Source organism: Phalacrocorax carbo, chromosome 5, assembly GCF_963921805.1.
Source record: "Phalacrocorax carbo chromosome 5, bPhaCar2.1, whole genome shotgun sequence".
Lineage (NCBI taxonomy): Eukaryota > Metazoa > Chordata > Aves > Suliformes > Phalacrocoracidae > Phalacrocorax > Phalacrocorax carbo.
The window spans coordinates 19,793,386-19,816,660 of NC_087517.1; the positions used below are offsets into that span (position 1 = coordinate 19,793,386).

Consider the following 23,275-nt stretch of genomic DNA (forward strand, 5'->3'; position numbering starts at 1 on the left):
CAAATCACACAGTTAAATGTCTTGAGCTTTAAATTTTAGGGAGTAAGAGTATGTTGCATGTGACTTTAATTTACTGGGATTAAATTTTTTTTATTTTAAATTTGGCAGGACTAATAGTCTCAAAATGCTGAGCTCTATCTGCAAATGCAAACTTCTTTTAGTGTAACAAATATGGACTTTATTTTGATGAATTTTGATTTTTAAGTGGCTTGGCTTTGCATGACATAATATTTTTGTGTGAATTCATGCTCTATCCAACGCTTTGGAAATGTAACATTATCTGAAAAACCACTCATTTTTTGTGTACACCAATTTAAAATACAATTTTTAAAACTCTGCTGGTACTGGCTTTTTAATACATAGGTAAGCATTAACACCCATTTTAGCATGGTCTTACGTGTTAGGTATTAAGTTCCTTTGTACATAAGCTGGATATTTCAGTGGTACCACATTGTGCATTTGTTGGACTGTTACTTTGAAAAGTCTGAATGGCTCTCCGATGAATTCTCCAAGAATGCAGCTGTTCAGATACTTTATATAGATGGACTGCAGGGTGAATCAAGGCTTTTAAACTTTAGATTTATAAGGACTGAAAGTACTACATTGCACGCTTAAAAAATAAAACACTGTATTTACCCCATACAATGTGTAAATAAACATTTTGCTTGAGAGTCCTGAAGTGGAACTGGCAAGGACAGGGCATGGATGAGCTGAATGAATGGCGAGGCCGTTGCTGCTCTTATTTCCACTTACAGGGAGTTTATGGTTTATGCCTTCACTCTTACCAGCCTAAACACCATATTGGCCACTCAAAGAGGCAATCAACCATTGCAAGTGTTTTTCTCAGAGCAGATGTTTAAAGCCTGGCTAGAGTTTGGTGTTAGTTTGGTTTATGGGTTTTGGTGGTTGGTTTTTTTTTTTCTGTGTGTGTGTGTTTTTTTTTTTTAACAGTGCTTTGAAGGCTCCCATATTATAAAGACAAAATTTGGGGAAAACTTGGATTTAGTGTACCTGTACTCCAGAGTCAGTCTGACGGTCAACAGTGGTGACTGTTGACATTTTGGTGGAAATCATAGAGGAAATGCCTTTTTTTTGTTGGTTGGTTGTTTCAGTCTAGGTATGATGTGACAGCTCCCCTCTTCATTCACGTAGCTCTTCAGCTCATTGTTGCTTCATGGAACCATTATGGTGCCAATAACTGTGTCCTTCATTCAGAGAAAACAATCAGTTGCTGAAATTAAAAGCATATTGAGGATAAAGCACATACATAGTTGCCAACAAGTTTTAGCAACTGAGTATTTTCAATGATGTTGGAAAACCAGTGTGGCATGGTGATGTGGTGTTCACTAGGTTGCCATCAGTATGCTTTTGGTCCTACCCCACTGGGAAATCATGTGCTTAGCAGTATTCACCCCAAAGACGTTTCCTTTAAGTCAACATGAAATTAAACACTAAATTTAATTAATTTATCAATTTTTATGGCTTCATAGCTCAGAAGCAGAGGAAAGTATCAAATATAAAAATAACTGTAGCATTGCAGTCCTGCTCCTAGGAAGCGGGCCACTGTAGCACTGCTATCTAGTGCAGAATACACAGGCATTTTACAAACTAAATGTGTATAGGAGCAAAAATCAAAAATCTCTCCAAAACCCAGTACTTTTTGTCTTACTTTTCTGTTTAAGGGCCACACAAAGACCAAGTTCCAGATTTGCATTTTACTGACTGTATTGTTGCATAAGAAACATGCATTCCTGCAGTATGTTTAAGATGCTTTTTGAAAAACTTTCCCCATGACTATCATGTGACAAGTGAAATTAACTGTCTTCCCTACCTTGTATCTTTGATTGTTATTCAATACAGTAAAAAAACCAAGCTTCTTGTTCCAAGATCCAGAAAGCTGTCTTAAGTTGCAGAGCTATTTAAACATCTCTTACTGCCTCAAGGTAAAACTTGTGTTCTTTCAGATTACTCCAGCATATGGGTAAATCAAAGTTTGAGGTCTTCTGTTGGCACAGAAAAGGAACATATGCTATTCTTATAAACTTCACATACTTACTGATTGTGGCTTTATTTCCTACTATGTATATTTTTACATATTTTTCTCCTAAAAGAAAAGTGGACACCATGTTTAAAAGCTAGCCTTTGGACTGTTATGCTAATTACTTAGAGGATTTTGACACCTCCAATTATGATGTTAAAACTTCAGTATTTGTAACAGGTGGTCCATCCTCTGGTTCATTTTCTTGAATTTTTGGGTCCAGGGAAAAAAAAAAGTATAAATGTAAATTCCTAATTAGCAACAGAAAGATAATGAATTACTATTTCTGTTGCTCTCCTGTAACATCTTTATAACACAGTATGTATATTAATATGAGTAATTATTAGAAGTATTTCCCTTTGTGTGGAGCCTAGAATATAAAGGAGTTTCTAAAAGGAAGAAATTAAGAGTTAAGAAGGTCTAATATTACTAGATTTAAAGTTTTCTGGGAGTTAGGGCACAAATTTTCCCTGAGTATTTTATGGCTTCTCTGTTAGTATTTATGGAAGGTTTTTTTTTTTAATTATTAAAATCTCCAAAATAGCACAGAAATCAAAGTTATATATTAATTAGTTTTAAAAGTTGTAAGGGATGATTCCTGTAAAAATAATTCTGAGACTACTTAATAAGCAATACAGAAAAAAGTTACGGTGTGGAGTAGTGTATGGGGATACATAGTGTAAAGATGGTTGTGTAACGATGGAACTCTGTTTTTTCTTTACGTTCTAATTAAAACAGACAAATTGAACGATCATTTGTAAGCATCTTACATATTTAGTAATTTCTGGCTTCCTGTTTGCAAAAGTTGTCTCTTGAGACATTCAGGAATTAACAGGTTTTTTAATGTGTGTTCCTCAAAGTTACATTAATATGTTGCTTTCTGAAATCAATCCTTTATTCTTGTCATATGTAATTTCTAATTCTGACTTACTGCTTGGTTAGGTAAACCTGCTTGTCATGTCTGGGTTTTTTGGCCATTCTCTGTTTATTTCACTGTAGTGCTGAACAAAAGCCCTAATTGCTACTCTTGTTTTGGTCTGTCCTTGCCCTGAATCAGAGAGAAAATGGAAATATTTACATTTTTAGGAATGATACATTTAATAATAAGATTTCTAGCAATACATTTTAAAACATTCTGTTCCTGTACTTCCTAATAAAAGTGAAATCTCTCTGGCTATGCTATCAGGATGCAGCACAGAAGTCTAAAAACTGTTTTGTGTCATGGGAGATTTGCCTAGTGGAAAACGAGATGTTGATTTTCATGAAAACCAACCTTTTCCTTGAGCAAATGTTTCAACTGGGAATTCATGACCAGACTTAGACAGGGATACTGTAGTGCTCAGCTGTGACAGAAGCTGGGTAGTTCAGTATTTTGGCAGTGGTTGAGATACTCTTGCAAGTCTCCTGTCCTGTTCAGGCTGGATCCCGCGAAGCGCTCTGTTTCCTAGCTGTGGCTGAGGACATGCCTGGACTGCAAGTGTGTGTAACACCAGTGTGAGGGGACGCACTGTGGCTTTTTGAATAGCCCAGACAACGTGCCTAGCTTGGGACTTTCTGACTGTCTTCAAGTATCGTGAACATATGGTCTTTGTTACTGTGCAAGTTTAGGTTGATTTTCACCAGAACCAATGTTTTCACATCATCATTTCTCAGTCATATGAGAGACTTTATTTGCTATGGAAACAAATATATGCTGGGCACGAGATGCTGACTCTGGGCCAGTTGGACTCAGCAGTTATTCCTGGGTATGTGTTAGGGCAGTAAGAGATAGTTGGCTCATATATTTGGTACTTTTGCCTGTACTTTGTTGTGATGTTCAGAGCCGTGCGCAGCTCCTGCCGTGCCAGGGAGGGAGGAAGAGTGAGGGCAAGCAGGGAACTGCCAGTCACCCTGTGGGGTTTGTGTGCTGCCCTGCTGCCAGCCCCACACCCTCAGTGTGTGCATGGTGCCCTCTGGCCATGCACGGGGCAATGTTGGTGCTAGGTAAAAAACTTGCTTTATGTAACGTATACTTGTTACTTAATCCTGTTTTTCTTTCTGAGCTTTTGTTGGCAAAATTTTATTGGTCACAAGGCTTACTGTTTGCTTATATGAGACTGAGGCGTGTTTAAATGCTGCTTCTCGAGAGATTTTAAAAACTTATATAAAATACGTTACTAAATACTTACATGAATTTTTTAAAAATGTATTTGCTGAAACATTTGGTTTATGTGTCCGTAATCACGTTGTTCAATACTGAGTTTTTAAATCATCTTAATTTCCAGTACATCTATTTTTATAGGAGCCCACTTTTATGCTGGGTTTCATAGTTGTTGTTATAATCAGGACATTCTTATGCACATGAGTAAATTTATGAAAATTAGTAATCCTGTTTTATTCAGTGAGGAGTATTCTTGCAGACAGATATTGCCCAAAGCTAACAGCTCCTCAGATTACTTACAAAAACGATATGAATGCAGGACTTTCCTTAAATGTAGTATCTTAAAAATTGTAAGCTTTAATTGGCATAGAAAGTTTGTGTTCCAATACTCAAGAATATCTTTTACATTTTCTAAATTACCTTCTCCCATTCCTCTCTGCACGTGATAAATGTTCTGTCCTTTGAGAATGTGTTACTCTAAATAAGTCTTTAATTAAAACGCCGTGTTTAGATGCTTCATATGCATAAGATATGAAATGTATGTAGTTCTTTAACAATGTAGTTCTTCAGCATTTCATTAGATGTTGCTTTATTTATAGAAGTAAATGTTAGTATTCTGTAATAACGGTACTTTTTTTAGCAGGTCAGGTTGTTTCCCCACAGTCTGCTCCAGCCTGTATTGAAAACAAAAATGATGTGAGCAGAGAAAACAGCACTGTTGACTTTAGCAAGGTAAGTGTTCATTGATGATGAAGAGAGTTTCCTGACTACCAAACAGATCTTCTAAATTAAATCAAATGAATCCATATGACTCAGGAAAAGCTGTGAAGTGCAAATTCTACTTCAGCATTGACGTTTCGTATGCACTGCAACACAGTTTGTAGATAACAAAAAAGAATTTTTCATTTTCTTGATAAGTTACTGGTTACAGGAAATCACAGTTTAGGAACACAGAAAAATCTATTGCATGATAATATCATAGGTGTATATTTGTAGGGGGAATTTTTACAAATTAACAGAAAATAGTCTGAGGCGGGAAGTAATTCAGAATTCTTATAATTCAGATTCACCTCTCAGAATTTTACTTTTTGTAGAAGTACTGCATGAATGCAAAGTACGCTTTTTATAACCTGAACTCGTGGATTCCAGATGTCTCAAACAGAATGTGTTTCTGTAAACCTATAACTTAATTCTTCTGGCAAGCCAAGATATTTCAGTACACTTCACAAAAGATGTTAACTGTTCAGTAGTGGAGATTGCAATGACAGTTCAATGTTAGATAGCAAAGAAAAGCAAACAGCTTCTCAGCTTTAATGTAAAGGAGAATCCTAATTTGTTTAAGAAGTCTGTATGTACCTAAAACAAACTGTCACATTAGATACAGATGACAGACCTGACAGGGATAGATGACTTCAGCTGACACATTAATACAACAAAGGTTGAGTAAGTGAAGAAAGGTGATTTAAACCAAAATTCTGAAGAACAGCACTTTGAGTCTGTTGAATCTTAATGTTAGTGCAACTGAGCTAAAAGTAGAGTTATGTGATTGCTCCATCTGGTGCCAGACTTATTTCCTAGCAGCAGTAGCTATTTGCACCATTTGAATTCTTGACTGAACATGCCAGACTAGGAATGGTGTATGGCTGAAATAAAGATGGGAAACAGATCTTTTTGTCAAAGAGAGTAAGAAGAAAGGAGGCTGGCTGGGGATGTATTATGTACCACGTTTCTACAGAGGTAGCAAGGAGATCTATAAACAGTGACAAGTTGTTAAAAATGGAATGCTAATACTTCAAAAATATTTAGAACTAAAATTATAATGCTTTAAAAAGTCAAGTATGATTTTGGTTTCCCGATATTTATATTCAAAGCGTTAACTAAAACTAATTGTTTTGGCAAGTGTTCTAATATCAAGATGTAAAATTTTGTAAAGGATATAAAATATAAAGCTGTCTGTTCAAAATTAAGCTGTGCACAGAGGTGAAGCTCATAACAACCCAAAGGGAATGGCATGACTTTCAGTAGTGCTTTTCTTGCGCTTTTCCCCAATTGCTTTGAGTGTTGTAGGATCAAAATCCCAGTCCGTTGTCTAGGTGCATGGTGTTTGTATTAAACAAGAATAGAGGCTGCATCATTCGATCCTTCACTCACTATTTTTGTAGGGCTGCAGCTTTGCTCATCAAAAGAGCTCTTCCTATTTAAACTGGCCTCAGAAGAGATCAAAATGTCATCTTTTGACTAGCCTCAGCAGTGTTAGATGCCAACAAGGATGTCAGGAATGTGAAAAGAATGTTTGTTTGCAGGAATGCAGTAAAGGTTTATAATCTAAATACCTTTCTTGACTGCCTTTAAATAGATCTGTCTCTCCTTTTGAAGATGCATAAGTAATGTACAATTTCCCCTTGAAATGTGCTATTGCAATAACTCCCAACAGTTATAATTGGAATTATATGCACAGGTTGGGAGGAAAGTAGAGCAGTACACTAGTTTTCTCTTGAGTATTGTGATTTCTTGCTCTAATTTTGTTCCACATATTAATATCATTTATCTTCTACAAAAAAGCACCTTTGACTACCTCACATATTCTCTCCTTGGTAACCTATTTCCCTTGGGCTACTTCTAATATTCCAAATTCTGGAGTTGATTCAAAAAGCTGACTTAATCTGAATACAGCACTGAGACTGTGTTGATTGTATTGATATCTATTTATGAATAATGTGAGGCACAGCACTTAAAGCTGTCTTGAATGTTACTTCGGTAGCACAGAGAGGGAGACGTAGTTTCTGATGTTTGTACTTGTAAATGTGTCACTCCTCTTCCTCTGGGAACACCACAAGGACTTTGTATTCCGGGGGTGATACGGTGGTGGTCTGTCACAGCACCGCTTTACCCTGTGTCTGAGCAGGATGGGGATGGCGTAACAACTGCATCTGGCTGGTCTCTGCTTCTTACGCGAGAGGCTGAAGGGAACTCTAGTTGTCCTGAAATACGAAATGCATAAAGAGACTGCACCCACATCCCTTCTCATGGCAATGTTCCTATCCTCCACATGGAAACTATTTCTGAACCAAACTCCAGTCCCATACTGACAGAGTTTGGTCTTTCAAATACCATGTGAAATAATTGACTTGTTTTTGAATATTGGTTGGAATATTGCTTATAAATAAATTGGATTAATATGTGTCATGTGTTTCCTGAGAAGTGATGTTGGTTATTTTCTGTTTGTCTTCGTGTCAGTTTATGTTTAGTTCTGGGAGAGGCCCCCGCCACTCTTTTCAGTCCTTGAGTTGCCCTGGAGGGGAATGGCTTCCGCATTAGTTACTTAGTTTTATGTTTAATTGGAGCTTACTGGGACTATTTAGTGCCGGGTCATGAATGTGGCTTAGGTTAGGGTATAGATTAAGATTCACATGAGGTCTCTCCAGGTAAAGACCTCTTGGTCTAAAAGAAATATAACGGATAGGTTAGATGAAGCATTTGAAGGATGTAGCTTCTGCCGTTGTCCCATATGCACTCCAGGGCCACCTCTGCTCTAATTATGTAGCAGAAACAACACCTGGGATTTGGGTGTATTTGCCCAGTTTGATGCTTCTCTGCCAGCTACTTTCATTTTAACTGGGGCTGTCTTCACTACCTAAAGATTTTGGAATCTCAAGCTGATAAATAGTACAGGAAACGTATCTGGAAATACTTTCTGGTAGACAAGAGAATGAGTGTTTCTTTCAGATTTGGATCTTGATCCTATGATCTGTATGTTAGTGGGACCTTAAGGTGACAACTGTAGCGTGCTCTACATGAGACGTTAGGTATTAAATGATAAATCCATTCACAAGGTAAAATTGGTACAGAAGCACGTTGCTATGTGCCTGAAAGTGTCCTTCCTTTCTCTCAGCTATAAATGACCTACAGCACCAAAGTTAGGTGCAAAGTGAATCTGTTTAGGTTTTATATTTAACCCTAAAGAGTTTATTTGTGATTTGAGTGGAGAATAGAAATCACCTCACTGATACTTTACCTTGAAAAAGTACTTGATCTCCAACCTTTCAGGTTCATATGATGCTTGTTTAACTTTGTGAGGTGGTTGGTCATCATTCTAGATTAGCTTAGGGTAGCATCAGACATCTCTTTGTCATCTCAGCGAAATAAGATTTCATTACACAGGCAACTGTGTTATATCTGAATTCTGATTTAGTGCCAGAGCCATTTGCAAGAAAACAATTTTCTAAATATTACCAAAAACTATGCAAACTAGTACTGACAGATGGCTGTAAGATAGACATTAAAATGGTCCACTTTAACAGTTTATATTGGATTTGGTTGCTGTTGTTGTGTTTAGATTAATAAAAGGAAAGCAAATGACAAAATTCATGCATTTTGAAATGTAGACAATACTGGTGCATAATGAAATCAAACATACATTATATGCTCTCTTACTCCATGTCGATCTTCATTACAGAGTAAACTCTAGACTGATACGAAGGAAATAAATACAAATTTACATGTTCCTAGGCAAATACCTTGAGCTTAAATAGCAATGTCATGATGAACCTGTTTCTCGGTGTGTTCCTACCATCCCTGCAAAAGTCTTAAAACTCCAAAGCTCTTATTCTGCTTTATTCTTTCACTTTACACTTGAGACAATCATGGTCATAGCTCATTTTCTGTTATTTCCAGCAGAAGGGCAACTGTATTCTATTAAATCCAAAACAAAAAATACATCTCACTTAGAGTAACAGAAGGAAAATTACATGTAGTAGAACCTGTTCTTCTTCTCATTGAGATTATAATGCAGCAACTATGAACTGTGAATGAATGATTTTCAGAATTGTTAATTATGGAAAAATGAGATGTCTGAATTTCTTCTACTGTTATGACTTAGTAATTCTGTTATGAATAATTGATGCTGTTATGATCATTGATAAAGAGTATTACTAGGAAATCAATACTATATTTGTAACAAGATTTTGAATGTGATTTGTTGTCTTCATAAATTAATTCTGCAGTATTTTAACTATGTTTCCAAGAAAAATTAGTCAAATAATGAAAGACCAGTTGTTTGATTTTGAGAAACATTTTTATTAAAAAAATGTAATAGACAAGAATAGTAGAAACTGTATAATTGAAATAACTAGTGTTATGGTGCATTGGCCAGAAGTCTCTGTCAAGAAATCAGGGGGAAAAAATCTCTGTGAATAGCTTTTAGGTTGTAATTTAATGCACTTTTCCGAGGTTGACCTACACTTCATGAAAAAGATACCACCTGGGGCTGAAGCATCAAACATTTTAGTTGGTGAACTAGAGTTCCTGGACCGTGCGGTTGTTGCTTTTGTTAGGTTATCTCCTGCAGTGCTGCTTACGGGACTAGCTGAAGTTCCGATTCCGACAAGGTACAGTTGGATTTATTTCTCTTCTTGTTTTTCCAAGCACCTTGTGGAGACAGGGTGATGTGACCTTCAACTGTGTAATTTATTGAGTTATGAATTTGGTTCTTTCTTTAATGAAGATGTCTCTATGAGACATCTTTCCATTCACCCTTTAAATGATGCATGGGTACACTCAGAAGCATGCCATTTGTGTGTGCAGATAATCATTCTTCGCAGAAGTAGAAATCGTAACCTGTTAGGTTACAACACACAGTTTATCCTATACAAAGTGGTAATACTGCAGATGAAATACTACAGTGGAATATCTGGCTTCTTAAGAGTATTTCATCTGGAACTGAAACGGCTTGTGTGATACTGCATAATTACGTCCAGGAGAAAAAAATGAAGAAGGAATTGAGTAAAGGGAAAAAAAACAAACTATGTGATTTGATTGACTAGGGATAGTGAATGGATGAAGAACATGCTGTAAATATCACGCTCTTCTAGAAGTTACTTTGTAGATACTTGCACGGTAGTGAATATGACTTGAAACTGTAGATTTTTATTAGATTAATTTTTTCTAAGTTGAAATTTTTTCTGATGAAGTAATTTGGTTCTGAGAACAAATTAGGAGGATTTTAAAAAAATGTCTAAAATAGACTTTGTAGTCAAATAGAAAGCATTTAAATAGCTCTGCAGATATATTATTTCCTGCTGGGGCTGATTCAGATCAAAACACTGGACTGATTCTCCCATACCTGAGTCTACTAACTTAATTATTATTGCAGTCTCTCACTTTTTTTTTTCTACTAATGCGTATGTTTGTACACATATTCTGTCTCTCTTTCCCCTTCCCTCTTTTAGTTTGTATAAAAGTAGAATTCCAACAGAAGGCAGTAGTGTATTCCAGTTGTTTGTGACACTCAGGAAGGAGTGTTACGCTATGAAATGCAATGCTGAGACTCAGATCCTTGCTCCTAGTCAGATAAACAGTACAAAATTTTCTCTAAGCTGTAGTTACTTCTTAGTTAATTTGGATATGACTTTTTTTGGTCTTTTCTAATTTTTGCATGTGTATAAGGAACATTGAGGGAGTGAGCTGGCTTTGGAAAAAAAAAATTCCTGAAGCTTTTCATCGTAACCTCCTCCAACTTCCCAGGATAAAAAAAAAAAACAACAAACCATGAAAAGGAAAACAACAGATTTCTTGGGTTTTGGCCAAAAGAAAATTAAATAACTAAAAATGAGCATAATTAAGAATTTCGGCAAAAATGTTTATCTTAAAAAAATTTAATTATGTTAGTCAGAAAATTGTATTTTGCATTTTAGCAAAACTGAGAACTTTAGTTATTTCATTTGAACCCATCCTCTGCATTATAAAGAACCTTACTAGCCCCAAGCCTAGAGTAGAGGCTGTCTAGAGCCTTAATGGGAGTAAGAATGATTTAAAAATTATTTTTATTCAATGTCATTTAGCTTCCCAGTATTGCAGTAATACTACATAAAATATTTGATTCTCTTGAATTAACAGAATAAATTAATGTTAATGTGTTCTGTACATAGATTATAATTGCATATATTTATTACGTAAGATAAGGTTTGTTATGTAAGGAGGTTTTGATAGTCTCAATCAAGTCTGACTGTGAAGCTCACGGTGTATTTTTGGAAGTTATTTTCACATTTTTTCTAACCAGAGCTTCATGTTTAAATGCATGTGTGAGGATCTTGAAGGAGATTATATATAGTGTTTGTCTTAGAGGTTCTTCTAGTCCAATTTTTAAATAAGTATTTCTGTAGTATGTATAGTTCTTTCAGACATCTATCCTTTACATTATCTTTTATTTGCAGATTTTTGTTTATTCTTCTTGGACCACTGGGTAAGGGGCAACAATACCATGAGATTGGAAGATCAATTGCAACACTAATGACAGATGAGGTATTTTTATTCATGGTTTCAATTTAGTTGTTTTGTTCTGACTAAAGAGGTGTAATAGGGAATCTCCAGTGTGGAATTGTCCTGGTGAAATGTGGCTAATCATTCTGATGATGCACAAATAGTGTTCTAGTTCATTCCATGGTTCTGTAACAGTCCAGATTATGCTGCCATAAGGAGATAACAAAATGAGAAACAATATTCACATGCAAGGTTATTTTCACTGAGAAAATTCAATTTTACATAGTTACTTTCCAGTGGAATTAATTGTGTTTTAAACTGTAAAATCTCTAGAACATTTAGCACCCATAAAGATGATTTTTTCCACAGCAGCTGGAGCTTCTATAAAAACTATGTACCAGAAACTCTAGTCAGTTGAAGCTGAGGTTGATTGTTTGGTGGGAACTGCATGAAATGCATTCTATTTCAGAGAAAAGGGCTGTTGTGAAAAATGTTATCAGACTATGCCTTTCCCCATCTCTTTTTCCTCCCACATACACTTGTCCATTTTTCGCAGGTGTTCCATGACGTTGCTTACAAAGCAAAAGACCGCAATGACTTGGTGTCTGGAATTGATGAGTTTCTTGATCAGGTTACCGTTCTCCCTCCTGGAGAGTGGGACCCAACAATTCGAATAGAACCACCTAAAAATGTTCCCTCTCAGGTTTGTATACTGTAAAATTCAGGGACTTTTAAACATTGTGATGCATTTTTGCTAGGTAGAATTAAGTCTCATTAATTCAGCATTTAGCAGAGTCACTATATAGATATTTTGCATGCTCTCTTTTTCTGGTTAATGTGCTTTAAGAGAACCCTTGTCTTGCAAGCGTACAGTATAATGATGACATTTTGTGTAGTTCAATACTAGTTCTCTCCTGAATAAAGACAAATAGTTGTATCTAAAGATCTTAAATTCAGGTGTAATTGTCATAAGCATCTTTGATTATTCTGAACAGCCATGGTTTGCTTTTGTTCTAAGCTTATTGCAAGAATTGATCAAAGGGGTCTGGCTTGCAACTCTTTAAGCTACAGCTTATGAAGAGGTTACATTGATGAAACTTAAAATAAAATTTCCATGTTTAGTCTTTCAACTCTCAAATCTTGTTTCCTCTGCTAAAATTATGTTTTGGTTGCGAAGAACCATGAGAAGTATCTTTTCCTTCTGGTAGGAGAAGCGCAAGATCCCAGGAGTGCCAAATGGAACTGCAGCCCATGGCGACACAGAACAACCTGGAGGACACTCTGGACCAGAACTGCAACGCACTGGAAAGTTAGTGAAAACATATGCAAAATCATAAGTGTTTTCAGTGATGCACTTCCAAAGGAATCATAATGGTCTGGTTCCCTCTCAAATGACTGGCTTGGCATACGATTTTTTTTCATGCATTTTTCCTGATTTGTGTACCACATTGTTGAAAAGGACAATACATGGTAATTTGCAGGGAGGGGAGAGGGCAAAAGGATTTGAGTTTTCACACTGTGTTTATTGCAAGTTCCTTTCTCTGTTTTTTTATAAAGGTCATACCTCTGTTAAACTTGATTAACCTTTCTTATTTTTGTACAGCACAAAGCAAAGGTTGGGAATAGTCTTATGCCATATATTATGAATGCTTACAACTATTTTGTAGTTGAAGTTTCTGGGTTGTGCAGCTCTAGCATTTCTTCTTTTACCTCAGTAAGCCATGATATGTCTTGGTACATGAGGCTATGATTACCACAGTGGCTGCAATGTAAACATATCAGAAGGAAGAATTAGCCCCAAAGAATACTTATGTTCTCTCATCTAGTGTGGTGTGGTGTAAGTGCATCAGCTGTCAGTGGTTGCCTTAGTGCAGTGCAGTTGTGTGATAGACTTTTCTTTTACCTTGTTGCCTCTTGGTATTTAAATATCATTCCTACCTGCGTAAGGCTAAAGATTCAGCTGCAGTGTTGGTGTACATAGTGGGGCAGATGAGATGATGGCCAGTCTGGCTGTAAGTCGTTCTCTCACCGGTGAACCCGGTATTTGACACTTGAAGGATTGCTCTAATATTTAGGAGATGGTGACACTTTTTGTTCCTCTATGAGAAAAAGAGCATCGTGGGGATCTTTAACTGCATGGTATGTTGTAAGGGAGTGTCTGTTCCTAAATATTTGATTATATTTAGCATAGTGTAAATGACAAAAGATGACAGTTCTTGTCCTTGGAAAATTGTGGCCTACATTCAATTCTATCATCAAGTGTATTTAGGAACAGGTTCTCAAATAAAGAATGTGAAGCTCTATATGCAGACGTGTGGGCAAATGGGCACTGCGGTAGCTCTCAGATTAAACAAATGGAAAGAATTGTTTCACATAACAAATAATAGGGGTTTATGCATGGGAGCTAACTGTTCAGAAATTTTGGGTCTGGATGATTAGATAAAGATTTTATGAAAGGAACATGCAAATTAGATTGTTTTTAAAACACAATTTCTTCATTAAAGTTATCAAGACAGGGTTCCCAGAAACTTTTTTTCTGGGCTGGATGAATTATAGAAGTATGTATCATTTGATCAAGAAACAATAGCTTCTTTGCAGTATATTTAAAGCAATACTGTGGAAGACGTTTGGTATGCCTTTTTCATTAATTTGATCTATCTTATTTTTTTTTATTTTAGATTTTTTGGAGGATTGATTTTAGATATAAAAAGAAAAGCTCCCTTCTTCTGGAGTGACTTCAGGGATGCTCTCAGTCTGCAGTGTCTGGCATCGTTTTTGTTTCTCTACTGTGCTTGCATGTCTCCTGTCATCACATTTGGTGGTCTGCTGGGAGAAGCAACTGAAGGTCGTATAGTATGTGTTAAATCTGAACTTTTAAAACAAACTTACATTCCTAGGTTTGTGGTTAATATTTTCTTACTATTCCATGAATCACCTTTAAATATTGGTGTTTAAGTGTTCAGAAGGTAACAGACAAAGACATTGCAAAAAGAACTTGTTTGAAAATTTATGGACTCTTCTCTTTGTATCATATTCAGAGTGCAATAGAATCGCTGTTTGGAGCATCCATGACTGGAATTGCCTACTCCCTCTTTGGTGGACAGCCTCTCACTATACTTGGCAGCACAGGACCAGTTTTAGTGTTTGAGAAGATCTTATTCAAATTTTGCAAGTAAGTAATGATCATGATATGCATCATCCCTGATGTGTTGTTAGGTAGAAGTAGAGAGACTAATCCCAAAGTTCCAACACCAGCAGAATAAGATCAACAGTTTGTTTTAGAGTGCATTGCTTAGGCTTTCAGAGTCTGAAAATCAAGCAGTGATTGAGACAAGTGAATTGGTGGTAATGCAGAAAGGCTGATAGTGGTTTTTATTGTTGGGTTTTTTTGTTGTTGTTTGTTTGTTTAAAAAAAAACCCAAACCAAACTGTTTTGAAGGGAATGCAAACTTCAGGATGTTGGAGGGGTTTTTTAATTGTATCATTTTCTACTCTGAAACAATACATTTACATCTGTGGTTTATCTCATCCTGAACTCACGCAAAAGGTGTACCTCTCACCCAGGAAGTAAGTGCAGTGGCAGTGGTGCCATCTTCCAGTAGTCACTCACACAGACCCTGCTTTCTCCACCCAAACAGAGAAGGGGTGAAGCGTCATGCCAGAACAGCATATCCCCACATTTACATTGTTGTGCTATACATGACATACCTCTCCCACAGTGTGGGTAAAAATGATGCCTGCATATTGGCAGTCATTATACCTCTCTGTGATCCTTTTTGCTTTTCTGCCTCATTGCTGTGATGGGGACTTCTGCACCAAGATCTCCTGAACCTCCTGAACAACATAGAGTAGGAGACCCCACTTAGCACCCCAAAAGCTCTTTTATCACCTTCAGGTACACTTTTCGGTTCTTTGTGATAATGTCACCCAGCATGTTTGGAGCTCTATTATCACATGCAATAAGCATACAGGATTTTGATGGAAGTTTTTATTATAGCTACTCTTGGAGTTTAAGAAGAAATTGGCAGGTGTTGGCTGTGAACAAGGCAGGCTATGGGATAAAAAGTGGGTGGACCTTTTGTAGGTCCACTTCATGTGTGTGGCTGTTCTCAAAGCTGCTCACTCAAAGCTGCTTGCTCACTTTAGTAGAGAGAGAGGTCTTTGCGTCCTGTTAACTGGGAGGACAGCTCAGGTCAAGAGGGAGCTTGACAATGTTCAGTTCACAATAGGTAAAAAATTTCTGCTTCAGATTGTCCCCAGAATTGCACAATCCTAGGCAAACGAAATTTTGGAGCTGCCTCTTCTCCATTTACTGTGGCTTACAAAAGATGACTTTAATTTTTTTTTTGTTTTAGAGAGTATGGGTTGTCCTACCTTTCTCTGAGAGCGAGCATTGGACTGTGGACTGCAATCCTGTGCATCATCCTTGTTGCAACTGATGCAAGCTCCCTAGTCTGCTACATTACCCGGTTTACTGAAGAAGCTTTTGCTTCTCTTATATGCATCATTTTCATTTATGAGGCCTTAGAGAAGCTGTTTCATCTCAGTGAGACATATCCAATCAACATGCATAATGATTTGGATCTGCTGACAAAGTACTCGTAAGTAAGATTTCTTCTGTTAACACTGAGCGGTTTTTTCATAGGTTATGTTTTCTCTGTGAGGAACGCAAACCAGTACACTGCAGGTGAAGTTTGCAGTAGTTGCAGACTTAACATGTGGAAGCTATTGAGTTAGGCATGATGCTGGCATATGGAAATAGTAGTTACTGGAGGTATGTGTACAAGCAGTACACATTTACTTAAGATAAGTAAAAATATCTTGACTTGGAGTTTGGAAGAGCTTACACAAACGCAACTTGGAAGTCAGAATAAAAAACAGGACTTGGAGGGACCTAGGCTTTAGGTGTTTATTCGCAGTTTTATGTAATGAGGTGTAACTCAATGATCTCTTACTATAACCTTGTACTGATGATTTATAATATTTTATTGGGTGTTCAGGCAGCATTTTTATATCATGTTTATCTGGATTCTTCTTCCAAATTGAAAAATTGACCTATCTTAAAATGATATAATTTGATGTATTTATTTTATTTTAACCTCTCTGTCAGTTAGGGTTCAAGATCCAAGAGCTGAAGTGGATTTGAAATTGCTAGGTGCTCCTCAATGGTGATTGATTCTGTCATAATAAATTTGTTCTTAATAACAAGTTTTTTTTAATAGGACTCCATTTAAGGAGCTTTACTTTATTGTGGAGTTTTCACAGGTAGTATTCTACTTGGGGAATAAAAAAGTGAATGGCTTTAATCAATATAGTTTCATTTTGAGGTAAAAACTCACAGACTTCTTTCTGAGGTAAGAGAACAAAAATGTTCTTCTAGTAAAGGACAAGATCCTGTTCTGTCCCATGGCCAGTTAAGCCTGGTCCCCATAGCAACTAAAATGTCATTAAAAGGCATTTTCAGAGAAGATCCCCCTCCAGAAATGCCTTTATTAGGTCGCTGAACCCATTTGAACCCTCTGCATGAGCAGGGTGGGGCCCAAAAGAAACAATGCTTGAACAGTGCCACATCTTCTGTTCACTGGAAAAACAGGAGTGTCTCAACCAAATGTCTCATTTGCATTTTAAGCTGGGAAAAACAAAACACAGCAACGGAGAAAATATTTGAGCTTTGTATGTTATCACTAGGAAAATAGTTAGCAAATCCTGAATCTGAATGCACATCATATACCTTAATACACAGAGCAAGTTAAATTGTAGAAACTGTAGTTCTGCTATGACATACTCTCTCATCATGCTGAAAAAAAAAATAAATTTCTTGCAAGTAGTTTAATCAGTAGACAAAGAAATATTAATTTGAAGATAAAGCAATAAACAACAAGAATAGACCATGCAGGCAGCTGAGGTTATATTCTGGTCTTATTTAACTTCACTTCTGTGAAGTCAGTATTTTACTCTAAAGAGCCTCACATAGCACAGTGTTTGTGGATTCTTTTTTTCCTCTAGACTTCAAAGTAGTCATCTCAAAGTGAAAGAGAATATGATGTTCTCATACAGTTTTGAAAAACAGATGTTGGAATACTATACAAAGAAAAAATTATTCAGAGACCATTTAGGAGGCGGAGCTGAGATGTTAAAATATGTAACGAAAAGCATAAACACAAGTAGGAATACGGATTCCTGGGTAGCTAGCTTTATTCGTGGTTAGCTGGATCTCGTGATACTGCTTCAGATTTCAGACAAATAAGATTAACAGTCTTGCTTGTATAGGGGTACAGTGATACATATCTCTCTATTTTAGGAAAGCGTTTTATCATCATAGTCCTTATGTTTACAAATAAGTGTTTCTGCTTTTATTTAAAATTCCATTCACTAATCAGAACCCCGCTGCCTGCCCTTAGTAACTGTCTTCATTGAATGTAGGACGTGCAGAGCAGGCAGAACGGTAAAAGAGCAGCAATTGTCATCTGCCAGTTACAGGTATTTACCTGTCCTGTCCTACAGGGTTGGAATACCAGCACAACAGTTTTAGATTTTCCAAACACAGTTCCTGAAGGACAAGTGTCTTCCAGATGTTTGGAAGAAAGATTTAACTGCTGCCTGGTGGTTTCAAACACATATATATCAAAATTATTTGATATAATAGTTTTGTAGTTATTTATGGGATCATCATTTCATACCTATATTTTCAGTTACTGTTTTGCTCCGTGTAGACAGTACAAATTAACTTTTAAACTCTTGCATTACATTTAACTTTTGGTATCTATGTTTTGTGTTCTGGTTGCAGCAATATCCTGTTTATTATCGGTATTATAACCACGGCAACTGACCCCACTAATACCAAAACAACTAGCTGTAGATATAGTTGTAGTCAGCATAGCTCTTATGGGATGTGGCTTTTTTTTTTTAACCTTAAAGCTGACTGTTGGAAACACCAGTATGCATACTGATTATCTTGTAAGAGCACATCTGCCAGTTCCAAGGATCTGTGCTCTGAACACAGGAAAGCGGCAATTCCAGACTCTTCTGCTCTCTCCCCTCCCTTCTCTTTCATTTGGGTTTTTCTTAGTTCTTCAGAACCATACCCAACAGGTTGGGAGAATGGAAAGATATGCTTTGTTGGAGCAACTCTCCATCAGCTGCCCAAGCGACACATAGCAGGCTTGGTGCAAGCTGAACTCCATGGGTTTATTGTGCAGATACGCACATATTACTCTGTCCAGACACAGTGGCCATTTGCCCAGAACACGAAGGTATCACAATTATCATCCCCATAGGATTATCACAAATGATGATGACGCACAATATTTCAGATAACCCTCAGTCCTTGCTCAAATGTCTGTACACATCTCAGTTCCAGAAAGATCAGAAACTAGGAGATGAATATGCATAAAAGCTTACTTGAACTAAAAATCTCGGGTTTTATGTACTTGAAGTTGGGTAATACTGCTTTCACAAGGAATTAGAGGCTTTTTTCTGCACCATCTGACTCCAGTCCCTCTACTTGTAGTTCAAATAGGTAACAAACTTTGGCTGAAACTGGTCCTGTCCTTAAAGGACCAGCATACTCTGTTACAAAAGCTAATTAGTATCTGCTGTTTTGCTAATTAAAACAGCTGTTTGCATTTTCCTCTTTGGGGATTTTAAAGACAAGTTTTTAATTGTTAGTAAAGCCTTGGCAGTTCTTTAATTAGCAATGGGTGAACTTCAAAAGGTTGAGCAACTCATTTCTCTTTGAATGCTCAGCCAAAGCTTATGTAAAACTTTATCTTGGATCTGCAATTCTATGCTAGAAGACTCAGGTTATACTGTAAAAATTCTCTGTTTTCTGTCTGTTGCCCACTCAAATAGTTGATGATAAATAGGTCAGGGCACTGCATATATTTGAAGCTTTCAGTGTATGCTGTGGCCCAGCCCTCTGCTCTTCTCCCATGAGCTTTCTGAGGATGCTCTGATATCCACAGGTAGTCCATCTACATCCCAGTACTTTTGCCTTTGTTTTGGTGAAGACATGAGTTTGGTCCAGGAAAAGTCATTGGCATGCTGTAGTACTGTCTTTTGGAGTATTAGAAAGACAAAGAAAATAGTAATTTCAACCAGATTGGAACCATATTTCAAGTGAGAAGGAAAATCCGTTCTGTATTTTGGGTGGGTTTGAATTCTGTTACAGTCTCTGTTACAGGAGTTTGGTGTAAAAGACTGTACTGCATGTATCTCCTCTTATTTTTAAGATTGTAGGAGTCGTTACTAGTATCTGCCATAATAAACCTTAGAAGACAATAGAAAGAACATTCAGAACAGTTTGGATTTTTTTCTTTAATAAAACAGACCCAAATATTTGAAAATAAGCTGGAAGTCCTCCTAAAAGATTTCTTAAAAATTCGTATTTACCATTTTACCATTTTAGGTAGAAGATATGAGTTTGAGTTTGTTACAGAATTCTATCTCAAAAAGACAAAAATGTCTTTTGTTGCATGATCTAATTAATGTAGAACTAGTCCTGATGCACTTTTTATTAATTTTCTTTATTATATTTGTTTGTTACTCTGTGTTGAAATATTGGCCCTAATCGTCATTCATATGTAACTTTTCCTTAAAACACCATCTTTATGTTATGGATAATAAAGAACAAAGCATTTAAGAGATAAATCAAAAGAAGGACAAAGGCAACCTGATTTTCAGTGTGCTACTGTGCTGCAATTTTTTTCTTTTTAAACTGCATTGTTTTGAAGGAATTTAAATACAGTAGCTACATTGTTTATTAAATAAAATGCACATACTTTTTGATCTGGGCTTTCTTTCTCCTTCTTTCTTTTTCTTTTTTTTTTTTTAACGGTGACCTTTTTGTATTTGTCACGCCATTAGCATTTGTAGGTTGGCATAGCAACTCTCTTATTTCTGCACTCTCCTCCTCCTGCTTTTTCGTACCCATGTAGCAAATATATCTCCAGTTAGTGAAACCTGTCTGGAACACTGATGCACATCAGTTTTAATGTGTACATTAAATATTAGGATATAATTTTTGCTAGGAAAGGAGAGCCCTACAACTGGGTGGATTAGAAACAGAGGTTCTCAAAAGGAAAACAAAGCAAGCATTGTGGATGAAATGAACGTGATTTAGAAAGGGAATCCAGTGTTCTTTAAAATACAAGCATTTTAAGATAGTTATCTCAGAATACGGAAGATAAATTATTTCTCAGTGTGAGGTTGCTTAGATCTTGGGACTTTATATACCTTTTGTTTTTTATTAATTCTTTTTTCAGTGTGATGAATTCATGTTGTTTTTAATAATTCTTTACCAGAAGTTACTCAATTATTAACAGATTACATTGAATAATTTTAAAGTGATTTCTTGGCATAGTAATATGCATATTGCAATCTGTCTTGGTATTGACATGCACTTAAGCATTAGGAGTAGAAAATCCCACTCTGATGTAATTAAGGAGCCAAGATCATGTCAATCTCAGTATCTTTTGCAGGCTATAGAAACCATTGCTTCTAGAAGGCATTGTGAAGATTAGTTTTGTGCATACCACTGTTTGTACAAGCAAGTCTTAAATCTTTCATTATCTATGTAACTTAATCTAGATACATTATTATTGGGTGCAAATTATGTTGGTTTATACCCTGGATTTCTTAAGCTGCAGGAGGAATGAGAAGAGTCAGCGATGATAAACACATAATTTCTCATTAGGATCCCAGCATGTGATTGAATTCCTATTCCTGCAATGATTTCTTTGAACTTAGATATGAACATAGTTTTTGTTTTCCCCTTCTTTACAGTTTTTTTTCTACGATTAAGTAACTGCCATATCCTTTGTCTTTCCCTAAGAATGTACCTCTTCCCAGAACCATGCAACTGTCATTACTGAATTTAACTACTGATTCGTTTTTGCTTCTTGACAAACCCTGGAATCCAGAAATGATTTTTCTTTATTCCATTTATTCTAGGACTTCCCTATGTCTGCCCAATCCAATTGACTAATTTTTCTTTTTCTCCCCCTTTGAGCCCAGGGAGCGCCCACTTTGCTTCATTCTTTCCTACTGCTCATCCCCTCCACTTTGGAAACAGATTGCCTTGTTAATCAGTTCTCCACAGCATTCAGTTTGAAGTGGATAGCTGGTCTACACAATGCCTTCAAAATCTAGAAAGGCTTAAATAAAATCCTTGGGTGGTTTTGTTACAGTACATTTATGTGTATTGATGCACTTCACCTGAAGAATTGAAACTTAAGCTGGCCATATAGCATTATACTATATTGCAGTGTATTATTTCTTAACCAGCATTATACTAAATCTCATCTCCTCAGGTGTATGTTTTTTTAACTTTGGAAGCTGGGTGAAGTGGCATTCTAGAACTATTTCTCAGCGAAAGCTTTCAGATGAATTGTCAATATCCCATGTAATGATACTACTTTTCTGCACATTAACTTCTATGTAGTTAAAAGTTACATAGTACATACATGTACCAACAGTACAGTTACATGCCATCATACTGCTAAGAATGCATGGGACCGCATACTGCACCAGGCAGCTAATAAAGACCAACCTTTATGAGTGACAGTCGAGGTTAACAAAACTACATGTGATTATAAATCTGTTTTCTAGACCTTGCCCTGATGGAACAACGGTCTCCTGATGTGCTATCCAAAGAAACCTGATTCTTTGAGATTTCTTCACTCTAACATCAGTTTCCCCCCCCCTCAGATTTAACTCCCTTTATGCGTGTGTGAAATTGTCGTGCTGCTGAGTGCAGTGTCTAGGTACTTTTATAGGCTTTTCTGCTTTCCTCCTCAACTTCACCAGCTAAACTATATAGACTTCCAACTTATATGTGGATGCCTACTGATGTTCGTGATTGTCAGAGATGGGCTACTTAGTGACTCAATGGTCTAATTCAGGATGGCAGATCTCATGAATAAATGAAGAAAAAATCTTGTCTTGCCATGACAGCTGTGTTCTGAAAGGGTTTTGTGGTACTGAGAATAGAACTTAACTGACAAGTCCATTTCCCATCAGTATTAATTATTTTGTTTCCAGTGAGACTTTGATTTTGTTGTTATGAATGTTGATATGAGAAGGAATATGGTAAACATAATGCCAGGGATATATAGGTGTCATAGGTATGGGACAGCAGAGAAGTCACTGTCTATGATATTGTCATCCCCTTCCCATAGCAATTGTTAGACAAACAGCAGGACTCTGTGAGTGCCCATAATTCACATGGAAATGGTGTATTTGGAGACAACCTAAACATGCATAGCATTCTCCTTTTGATGTACTTTCCTTCAACCTTGTAAATGCAACGTAAAGAATATTTATGCTTATATTCTAATACCTTACTTTTAAAGCAGATTGATGATGTTACCTTCCATTTCATACCACCTTCATATTCTGCCTTTGTTATGTGATCAGCACACAGTACACTCGTAGAGCATACTCTGTATCTCAGGGGAAAACTTCCTACTCATATTACCAAATACGTGCTCTGATATTCAGTGAGACAAATTGTTTAAACAAGCACATTCTGTAACTTATTTGTCATACTTGCCTGTTGTTTTTTTTAATAATATAAATATTCATATTGAGCAATCTCATTCTCTATCTTAAGTGAGCCAGAAAACAATTTTGCCCTTCTAGGAAGGGGGAATGTTATGTTGGCTAATCACGAAGAAGCTGCAGTTGCCTCTTTTATAGATCAGATCCTTAGCTAGTGTGAATAGGTGTAGCTTGGAATATGTACATGCTGGAAAATTAGGAGCTCCAAAACAGTGCGTTATGAATTGGACAAAATCATCAACAGTAAGTGCCTCCTAGTCTTGAAAACAACATACTGAAAA

The 23,275-nt window shown here is 36.5% G+C and overlaps 1 protein-coding gene across 7 annotated transcripts in view; it reads left to right on the forward strand.

The window, feature by feature from the left end:
• SLC4A10 (solute carrier family 4 member 10) overlaps nt 1-23,275 on the forward strand; it is a 178,561-nt gene that overhangs the window by 127,268 nt on the left and 28,018 nt on the right. For 6 of the 7 annotated variants that reach the window (XR_010372987.1, XM_064451464.1, XM_064451465.1 and 3 more), the window contains 8 exons: nt 4,819-4,910; nt 9,408-9,565; nt 11,390-11,477; nt 11,992-12,138; nt 12,644-12,744; nt 14,114-14,288; nt 14,474-14,607; nt 15,791-16,036. Coding sequence is in view for 6 of the 7 variants with exons in the window: in XM_064451464.1 (XP_064307534.1) it covers nt 4,819-4,910; nt 9,408-9,565; nt 11,390-11,477; nt 11,992-12,138; nt 12,644-12,744; nt 14,114-14,288; nt 14,474-14,607; nt 15,791-16,036 (1,141 nt within the window). In the remaining variant the exon portion in view is untranslated. The remainder of the gene's footprint in view (nt 1-4,818; nt 4,911-9,407; nt 9,566-11,389; nt 11,478-11,991; nt 12,139-12,643; nt 12,745-14,113; nt 14,289-14,473; nt 14,608-15,790; nt 16,037-23,275) is intronic. The other variant, XM_064451463.1, reaches the window with a different exon arrangement.